Source organism: Camelina sativa, chromosome 3 (assembly GCF_030686135.1).
Source record: "Camelina sativa cultivar CO46 ecotype springtype chromosome 3, ASM3068613v1".
Taxonomy (NCBI): Eukaryota; Viridiplantae; Streptophyta; class Magnoliopsida; order Brassicales; family Brassicaceae; genus Camelina; species Camelina sativa.
Window position 1 is genome coordinate 3,883,755 of NC_141882.1, and position 10,612 is coordinate 3,894,366.

The following is a 10,612-nucleotide window of genomic DNA, read 5'->3' on the forward strand; positions in this document are numbered from 1 at the left end:
AATCCGATGCCTATTTACGAAACCGATTAGAGCGATGGCAACAGACGATGATGGAACTCCGAATTGGTCGGAACTAGTCCCGGACATCTTGTCATTGGTCTTCAAGCACTTGAGCGTTACAGATTTTGCTAGAGCTAAGACTGTTTGTTCGTCGTGGTACTCTGCTTCCAAATCATCCTCACCTAGACAAAACCATACTCCGTGGTTGCTTCTCTACGAAGACACGCACTGGCTCTTGTTTAATACGGAAGAAGCAAAGTTTTACAGAACGGGATACTTTTGGTCGGTTTGCCAAGTGTCGTGGCGTGGCCACTTGTGGGAGTTGGGTCTTGGTCTTTGACAGGAAGTCAATTTTTACATCATTAATCCTTTTCACTCCAAAGCTCATTCGCCTCCCACCTCTAGATTCAAACCGCATCGCTAAGTTCGTTCAACAGGATGAAATAGTGGACACTGCGGTTTTGTGGGTACGACGAAAAAACCAAAGACTACTTAGTTGCGTGGACATATTTTTGGGGTTCCTACATATGTTATTGCAGGAAAAGAGACCAAGAGTGGTTTGAGATTCCGCAAAGCAGTCGGTGTTTGGATATGGCCTACAAAGACAAGAAGCTTTACATTCATAGTCACGATGGTAGCATCAGAATCTTGGACTTTTCTCTTGGAGACTTGCCAAGAGAAATCTACAACCATCCATACGCCCATCGACCTTTCAATCCCGAGATTGCTGCAGGTTTTAACAGAATGAAACTAACCATGTCTGGAGATGTTCTGATGGTCCAAACTTACCATGTCTGGAGAGGCATTGCCGACCAAAGAATCTTGTTCCAAGTCTACAAGATGGGTAGCACTAGAGAATACTGGGACAAAGTGTGCTCTGGGAAGAAGAATGATGCGCTTTGGATTGCAGGGCCGGGCAATGCTGCGTACTGGGAGAGAGTGCATTCTTTGGAGAACGAGGAAGCGTTGCTTTGGGATTTGAGCGTCACTTTACCAACCAAAGGTGTATCCGGAATCAAGAAAGATTCCATATACTTCTGTCACACTCCTAGTTCATCATCTATTCGGGATGTCGCTGCCTATGAGATTGCTACGCACAAGATCTCTGCATATGAGATTCCTCCTAAGCAGACGATCGAACCTTTTCAACATCGTGGCACTTTGATTGGAGAGGGTCGTTGGTTCGTTCCTTGCTTTGGTGCTGGGGAATAATCCGCACTACATTAAGATTAAGTAGCTAATACATTCAGCAACCTCATACGATCTTACAAACCATTTAACGAGTTGCTTTATTTTTCTTAGTTTTGGACTCAACTATGGCTATATCTTTTCTTTAAATTATGCTTGTAGATTTTGACAAAGCAATGCTTTTCTGATTTCCATATTTAATAAATGCATTCTTCGTTGAGAAAATAAAACAACAACAACTGAGAATTCAAATCCTTCTGCTTTAGAAAAAAAAAATATGGAACGGAAGAACACACATATGATACTTAGAACCAAAGCCATCCATCTTCTATACAAACTCCCTGCAAGTTTTTCTTGAACTTCTAGAGCTCTGGTTTCAATCGACCTATGGATAAGAAGAAATTATCAAAAACAGAAATAAATTTGGAAAAGACAGAGAGATGGGGGAAGTAAGTTTGGGTAGCTTTTTAGTTACCATTAGGTGAGAAACTGGACATAGTCGATGGATTTGAGACGAACCCCATTTGGTAAAGGTTTTGTAGTTCACTCTCTAGTGTTGTCTGAAAGATGAGGTAAGAAAGAGACGGGTGTAAGTAAATTTTACAGTGATGCCAAAAACATTGAACATGATGTTGATACTTCTAGCCCTGTTGCTTACCTGAGGTAATGAGTTGTATTGTGGATTTGTGGTGGTAGAAAGGTTCGGTATGGTCCCTTGAAAACCGGTAAAAGGATTCAGCCCGAGTGTAGGAGTGTTTCTGTCTCTTGATTGCAAAAGCTGAAAGGAGAAAGTGGCAGGTTTAGTAACTACTTATTCATAATGTAAAGTTTTGAGGGATTCGAGATCTTACATCTTTGGCAAGAATCCTGTCTATATCAATGTTGATTTCTGGATTCACCGTCGCAAGTTTCATAGACAAAAACTGAAGATATTAAAGCAGTGTGAGACTTAACCATCAAAACTTAAAACCTCTTTCAGACCATAATGTGACCAAACTAACTTGAGAGTTTCGAGAATCTTGCATTGTTGGGATATTCTTACCTCAACTTGCTGTTGCAATGACTGAACATAGTTGATGATTTCATCGAGCATAACAGCTTTCCCGGTGATCTAGTTGAACAATTGTCAACAATGAAGACTTTAAGAAAAAAAATTATTGGAAACCAAAGGAAGTTAAACTGCTAAAAGCAACCTCTAAGCTTAAGCCCACTCTACCTTGTTGCATCCTGGAACAAGCTCTTGAAGCAGTCTCATCCTTTCACTAATCTTTTCTCGTCTAACCTTCGAACAACAAACGAAAGAGCAAACTTCTCAGAACCAGTACAAAACAAAGAGGCGATTCTCGTATCGTAATCGATATATATCAGTAAAAGAGTCCTTACCCTCTCTGCAAGACTGTGACTATTAGTGGCTTGACCTCTTCTTGCCCTCATATGAATGTAGTTTTCTTTAGGTGCTTCTTCGCTTTGTGAGCTCTCCTTGTTCACCGTCTCTTTACTCTGATCATTTTTGTGTTTCTTCTGGCTCTGATCACTTCCCCTTTGAGGGTCTTCTTGAAATTCCTCCACAGCTTTCTGCCAATTTAACAACACTCACTTGTTCAGCCCCCAAATCATCTAAAGCTTCAGTCTTTTTCTAGTTTTTTCTTTAGAATCTAATGCTACCAAAACCAATTTCTGTAAAGGTAATTATACCTTGTTCCATTGTGATTCTGCTTCAGGTTGCCTTCTTTTCCCAATTGGGGAAGCACCAAGAACACCACGATCATCTGAAACCTGATGATGATCATCATGAGACTCTCCAGCTCTGATCAATCTTGCAACACTTTCCCCTTTCTTGTCTGAACCAAGAAAATGACCAATTTGACCACCTCCACAATCACCAAACGGAAGAAGACTATGAGGCATCTCTGATGCATAACCCGAACCCGAACCGGGTTGGTAATGAGAGAAGCAACTCATCCCTGGATTATCCATCGCCATTGAAGGGTAATGAGAGCTAGAGAAGCCACCACTACCACCACCACTGACAACTGGATCCCAATCTGCAGAAGAGAAGAAAGGATCTGCCTTTGCATACAAGGGGGGCATTGGCGTAATTCCAATTCTTGAGATCCCACTCTCATCATCTCCATGCTTAAAACCCATATCTCCTTCATTACCTTCACCACCCATTCTTCTGATTCAACAAGAAAAGTTTCCAATTTCCAAAACCTGGTTTTGCTACTTTATTGACAAGGAACAACTGAAGTAAACCCAGTTAGCAGATTTTTATACAGTGGGGAGGAAAAAAGAGGAAGAAGTGAAAATAAAAATAAAGATAAAAAACCAAATCAACAGAGCATCAAATCTAATGTAGCAGAAGAGCAAGTCACAGGTTCTTTTAGGAAAGAGAAGAGAGGTATGGAGAGAGAGAACCCTAGGATAAAATGCTTATTCGTACTCAAGTCAAGGGAAGAAGAAAATAATTAAAGAGAACAAAATAGACTTATCATAGACAAAGAAAGCTGAGAACTTTCAGAGCATAAAGTGGTAACAAGCAATGGATTTAGCTAAGTTACAGCTCACAAGAGCTTAACCAGGGAGATAGAAAATAAAAAGAAAAAGAAAAGTAGATTCGCTTTTAAGAGTGTGAGAGATAGCAAAGTCACTATCTCATAACCAATCTCTTCAGTCTTCAGTAGTTTAAACAAAAAAAAAAAAAAAAAGATTTGGCCTTTAACAGATGAATGTAATGTAAGCTTGCTTGTGAGATCATAGAACCAAGAATTTTAAAATGAAGGAAATTGAGAGACAGAGGATCAAGAATTTTATTTTGGGGAATGAAATGGAGGACAACCCCTGTTTGAGATACTCCAAGTTTTGTGGTTGCTTTCGAAAGAGTACAAAAGAAGAATCAAATTCTTCGGTGGGAATTTACATCACTGTAAAACCTAAATCAGATATATAAGGGAAGAGACGGTACACTTAATTGAAAGGGTATCAAATGCTGTTTTTGCTTGAATTGGGGGAATGTAGAGGAATTTTAAAGGGAATAAATAAAAGAAAAACACGAGAGATTCACAATAAGTTGGGGTACTTGAACAAGCAACAAAGCCAAGCATCAAGTTCTGAACTTTTTATAGAATCAAAGGAACAGTAATAATAATTGTGTTTAATGGGCAATAAAAGACCTAGAGAAAGAGAACAAATAAAGCTGATAATTACCCCTAATTTTATATAGATAGAGAGAGACTTGTTGAAGTTAACAACACTAACAGAGGAGACATAATAATATGTTTATTTAAAAAAAAAAACACAAAGACAGAACAACTACTGCCAACTGCTTTATTTGCTCTTTTCTTTTTTCATTATTACACAACCTAATTTACCCTCTCTAACATGTCTTAACTTTTTTTCTTTTGATAAATACATGTCTTAACTTTTACACCTTTTTAAGTATTATTTTAAATTACACTAGTTTACCCTTTGGGTTTTTCTTTCACTTTTTTCCTTCCAACACAAGAAAGGCCAACATCTATAATAATTGTAATATTTATGAGTTTTTATTATTGAATGCAATTAAGTAATTAACATTATTTAAAAAAAAAAGGAGTTGAAGGTTAGGTAGATTTGACATTGTAAATGGTAAAAATGAAGATTTTACACCATGCTATCAATCAATTTCTCAAACAATAGTAAAAGGGAGTGTCATTATTATATTTCTAATTATCTCAAAGTCTCATTGTACAAGCAAGAGGTTCTTCTCTTCATGCCCAAGCTTTGCTTTCTAGCTTCTACTCTGACATGTGCTTTAGAATATTATATCATAGAACTACACACATACATGCATGTATGTATATATACAGCATATATATATAAGTATGATTATGTGTATATATATATGTAGATAATATTATTTTTACTGACACAAATTGCCAACTATATATTCTAACAGAAGACTCTTTGCTGTGACACACTCATATTTTTTTTTGTTCTGAGTGCCAACTAACCCTCTTTTGGAATAATTTTACGTTCAGCTTTTGTAACAGCCGTGTGATCAAAACCACTACGTTTAGATCTCATCTCCACGCCGTTAGATCCAAGCAATATTTTTGTATTCTTTTTTATTATTATTCATTTCTATTACAGTTTTAAATATAGTTTTTTTTCTTGTTAATACTCATTCTAATAATGTTGTGATCACATCATTTTGATAATGTCCTATATCAGAAAAAATATCATTTCAGTTCCTTCTTAATTTCTCAGAATTATTTTAAACTTCATAAAAGAATATGGCACGAGGGAATTATTGTTTTTGTAAATTCTATCAATATTGCAACTTGAGAAAAATAAATCATTTCAGCAAACAAAAAATTCCTGCTTTATTGAAAATGCCGTTAAAGATTTACAGTGCGTAAAGTTTATGAAGGATCCTAAAATCTAGGTGATACTATTTGTTTGTGATGTCATTTTCCGAAAACAAGAAAAGTTATATACTGGCAAGACTTTGACGATTTCTAATATTTCTACTTTTTTTTTTTTTTTTTTTTTTTCGTTTTTCCAAAAACAACACTCTATTGCTACTCGTTCTGAAATAGAACCTCAGCTAAAATTGACAGTTGCCTTAAACCCCTCCCTCTTTTATTAAGATATTTTAATGCAAAAAGTTATTACTACTATCAAAATTCTAGTTACAAACTAAATGCTAATTTATGCTAATAATAACTTTTTTTTGTTGTCAACAAAAAAAAAAGCCTAGATTAGTACAAAAAAACTATATTTATAGGAGGAAACATAAGGAATATAAGGGAATCTTATACTTTCATTTATTTTATTTTTAAAATAAAATAAAATATGCTTTATATATATATAACTCATAGTCAAGTTACAGCTGTTAATAAGACTTGCAGAAACTAGACTAGTAGAGAGAGTTGCGTAGTTCATAAGCATGGGATAACTACCCCCTAACAACCAATAAATCATATGGTCAAACCTTTTAATTATTTGGTCAAACCCCACAATCTTGGTTGTTAACTAGCTGTAACCCCCAGTTGATCCCTCTCGTGTAATAGCCGCTCTTGTCTCTATACATGTGTTTTATGCTCGACTATATGGAGTACTTTTTTTTACATTAGTAGTATTTTTTAATCAATACTTATAGCTTGTAATAAGGATGAATTTATAAATGTACTAGTTAGGTTCGGAAATTATAACTTGTTTATTCAACTTGGAAATGCTTCTCATCATTGCAAACAAGCAGAAGATTTAAGATCCAACCAAATTATGATAACTTGATAAGTGAAACTTGCACACAACTCTTTCGACATTACTCTAATAATTATATGGGACCAGATTAGTTTACTATCTTACTAAACGTATAAATACATATACAGTATGTACACATTCATTGGCCTGAACGTAAAAGTAAAGTATGATAGTATTTTTAAAAAGTTTATAGTATTTTTGTAACAAAATTTATGAATTTTTTATTTTGAATATATGAAATTAGTACTTTAATTTCATAGTTAGTAATGTGGTGTAATATTTATAGAGTTTAATTTTTTAAAGTAAAATCTCGAAATAACTATCCTTATAATAAAGTTACGAGTACAGTTGTATAATTTCACCAACTAACCAATGTATAAACAGAATACAGTACACAATCTAATCACCGTATCATGTGCTGTAAAAGAACAATGACACACGTAGAAAGTGAGTAAAGGAATGATTAAGAAACCTTATCGGAGTAGGTTAAATTAAAGACACAAGTTCCTTATTAAACTCAACTTTAAGTAGAAAATGTTAACTTTGACTACAGTGAAACACCAATTAAAGCGAGAAGATCCTGCGACCACGCGCGCGGAATACTTCTTCTGTGGACCCTCTTTTTTTTTTTTTTTGACAATCCATGGACCCTCTTTTCTTAACTTAAACTACAGTAGTGGTGGTGGTCCATACTCTTTTATTTGCAATGATGCTCAAGATTCCTAGTATCTTAATTATTATCGCAAATCATATCTTTATATCCTCAAAAACCATAACAATCCGCTGTACTTATTATAAAAGTAGTAGTATACTAGTATAAGTCTATAATAAGATAATAAGAAACCAGAGTTTATTGCGTTGGTCCAAAGTGTAGATCGACTCTTAAAAGAAACACATTTATGCATGACGAAGTTTTGATAGACTTTCACTTCCATCTTTTGTTTTGATGGTGTGCCAATAATCTTGGTGATGGCTATGATGGACGAATTTTTTTTATATTTTTTACGCAAACTGAAGACCAAACTCCACATTATAGTTTTTTATTTTTAGTTTTATAAACGAAGCCCATGATTGCATAGGTTCCATAACCATGTTTTATTATTAAGTCATATACGTTTTTATTGTGAGAGAGAGATATCTGTGCGTTCATCACTGTGCGTTCATCACTGTGCAATGGCTCCATCTTGCAGTACTACAATCCAATCCAGGTAAGGATTCTCATGAAAAAAAAACTTGGAGAGTCGGCTCAAGTTGTCTTTCTATTGTGAGAGAGGAGCACATCAATCTATGTTAAATTGTGAAATTTTGCATGATTGCCCCCTATAAAATTTGTGTGCTTTAAAGCATAAAACAGAAAATTTTACATAGTTAATAAAAAAAAATACAAACACAGGTTAGCGTTTTTAACAAAAGAAAAAAGAAATAAAGCAATTTACTAAATGGGTCCTTGACCTGAAAATAGGTCATGATAGTACAAAACGCAGGTTAACATAAAAACGGGCTTGGATTGGACCTTCTGGCCCATTACAATAATTACATTTGTATATAATTTTCTTAATTTATATTCTATTGATGTCAATAGTTTACTAAATTATCTAGATAAAAATGGTAAATGTCAGAAGTTTAAGTTTAGAGTTAAGAAGAAATTAATGTTACTTATCCTTCATGGTAATGATAAAATGAAAAAGATATTGCGGTATCTTTAGAATCATTTACATATAAATAAACAATTATGACATCTAGAACTCTCTACAATTGTTAGATGCAATTTGAGATGTATTGAAAAATATTAGAGATGAGTTCCAATTAGAATTTAAATTCAAGAATAAACAAACAACAATAGTCATATTTCACTAAATTTTCTTTATGATATTGATAAGACTATATTTTTACATAAGATTTCCAAAAAAATTATTATCTTATTATTTTATTGAATTATGTCATTTTTTACACCAACCCAACTAGGGGTGGGCGTTCGGTTTTTCGGTTTGATTTTGGTTCGGTTTTTTCGGTTTGCGGTTTTTTTGGTTTTATAAAAATGGAACCATAAAGAAACCATATGTAATTCAATTTGGTTACGGTTCGATTTTTTCGGTTTACGGTTTTTTCGGTTTCATCAGAAATGAAATCATATAAAAACCATATGTATCACAGTTTGGTTCGATTTCGGTTTGGTTCCGGTTTTTAACGGTTATTTCATGCTTTTAAAAAATAAATAGTTGATACATAACTAAAAATAAACATAAAAGTAATTATGAATATATATAGGTTAGGGAATAGAGACTTAGGTTAAGGTTTTGTAATTTGATAGATTAATAGGAGATCAATAATTAAAGCACAATAATGAAAAAAATATTGATATTGTTATACAATATAAATTTATAAGCCTGAGAAACTAATTAGTAATTATATATAATTATCCTAAATTTTTATAAAAAACCAACAAACCATTCGGTTTTACGGTTTTTAACCGGACCAAACCTAAACCAAATAGTTAATTAAAATGAAAACCAAACAGATTTTTAGATTTAACCATAACCAAACCAAACCATTTATTTCGGTTTGGTTTTTGGTTTTCGGTTTTTTTGCCCACCCCTAGGTCCAACTCGGGACTGGAAAAAATTATTAATTTATAGCGAGTATTAATTTAAACATATTAATTTATAGAGGTTTAATTGTATAATGAAAAAATCTGAAAAATGAAGGGTGTTTTGTTAAATATGACTAACTGTCTCCGTCACACTATGATGAAAAAAAGCTTTCTGAGTGGACAAGGACCGATCTTAAAGAAGCTAATAGAATCGATAAATCTCTCTCTATATAACAAAATTGTTTGATTTTGTTATGAAAAAAAAGAAAAAAACACAATTGCTCACAACGGTAACATCTTCGGATATAATACGAGCTCTCTTGATTCTTCTATCACGCTCTCCAATGAAGAAGACAAACCATCGACTGAGACGCTTGACATAAACGGCGAGGTAATTAAAATCTATATGAGTTTTTGGGATCGCGAGTCTGAATTTTTAAGGTTTATTTCTTTTTAAGGCTGAGCATATATTGTACACCTTATTAAAAGCATTGTTTGATGTATCTTCTCGTCAATTTTAGTAGGTAGAGGATAAACTCACAAATTCTTCTAATTGTTGTGGTTGAGTTAACAATGAGAGATTTTATAAACGAAGATTTTTTTTTTTTTTTTTTTTTAATATATATTATTAATAATATTAAAGGGCCCCCACTAATGGGCTCGACCTTGAATATTAAAGGGCCTCCCACTAATGGGTTCGGCCTTAAAGGAAGAAATTTCATTGACTACCAAACAATCAAGCGCTTCGTTTCATGAGCTTCGTTTACAATATGCCGATCTTCCTAAATCCTAACCTAAGGAGGAGGTATTGGTTTGAGATTTTAAGAGAATTTTAATGACTTTAAATAAAATCATGGAAAGTATAAAATTGAGGATTCTAAGTGATTGTTTAGAAAGTTGTTTAAAATCTTGCTGATTTGTTTTTCCTAATCTTGTAAAATCACTCGTAAAATCTTGTAAAATCTTTTTCAAAAAATATTGCACAATATTCTTTTGATTCAACGCTTCTGTGAAAGAAAAAAAAATCTCTTGCTTATCTCATCTTCTATAAAATCATCTTTATTCAACGCCTCTTGACATTGAATAACTCAAGTTTTTGTTTTGATTTGTATTTTTAATGCTCTATGTTCACATACGTTTGCTCTCTGCAAGATAAATAGTAAAATATATCTTCTTTAACAATTCACATTCACAATTCACAATCATAAGTACACGTTTGCTCTTTGTCTATCACAATTCATGTGCTGGCTGCGAAGGTACTGACTCTATCGCCGGAGTAATCAACGAAGAAGAAGGAGGAGGAGGCTTGTAGGGTAACAACGACACGACAGGTTTGGGTCGGAGCAAAAGCCGGAACCTAGCCACTATTTTTTTTCTGGGTATATGAGTTTGGTTTGCGACGTCTTCGGTTCTTCTTCTCTGCCTCCCAAAAAGTCATGGACTATGATTCACAAATCTCTCTATTTGATGAGAGAGTTTTCATGACTCTTTTTATGAAGAAAATGGTATAAAATCTTAAACCAATAACATAATATTTGAATTCATTAACAATCCAAGATTCTTTTGTTTTATTTGAATAACATAAAA

General features: G+C 33.7%; 2 protein-coding genes across 2 annotated transcripts; one reads left to right on the forward strand and one right to left on the reverse strand.

The window, feature by feature from the left end:
* The first annotated feature begins 34 nt into the window (after positions 1–34).
* On the forward strand, positions 35–1,365 carry LOC104778652 (F-box protein At1g10110). Its single transcript, XM_010503100.3, is given in 3 exon segments — positions 35–277; positions 279–470; positions 472–1,365. Coding segments are annotated over 3 exon segments (1,176 nt in total). The 3' UTR covers positions 1,213–1,365.
* On the reverse strand, positions 1,352–4,487 carry LOC104768415 (transcription factor bHLH74). Its single transcript, XM_010492406.3, has 8 exons — positions 2,884–4,487; positions 2,572–2,763; positions 2,405–2,470; positions 2,231–2,299; positions 2,040–2,111; positions 1,847–1,966; positions 1,664–1,748; positions 1,352–1,573 (listed from the first exon to the last, which is right to left on the reverse strand). The coding sequence occupies exons 1-8, from the start codon at positions 3,361–3,363 to the stop codon at positions 1,551–1,553; spliced, it is 1,107 nt and encodes a 368-aa protein (XP_010490708.2). The 5' UTR covers positions 3,364–4,487; the 3' UTR covers positions 1,352–1,550.
* Between the last annotated feature and the right edge of the window lie 6,125 nt (positions 4,488–10,612).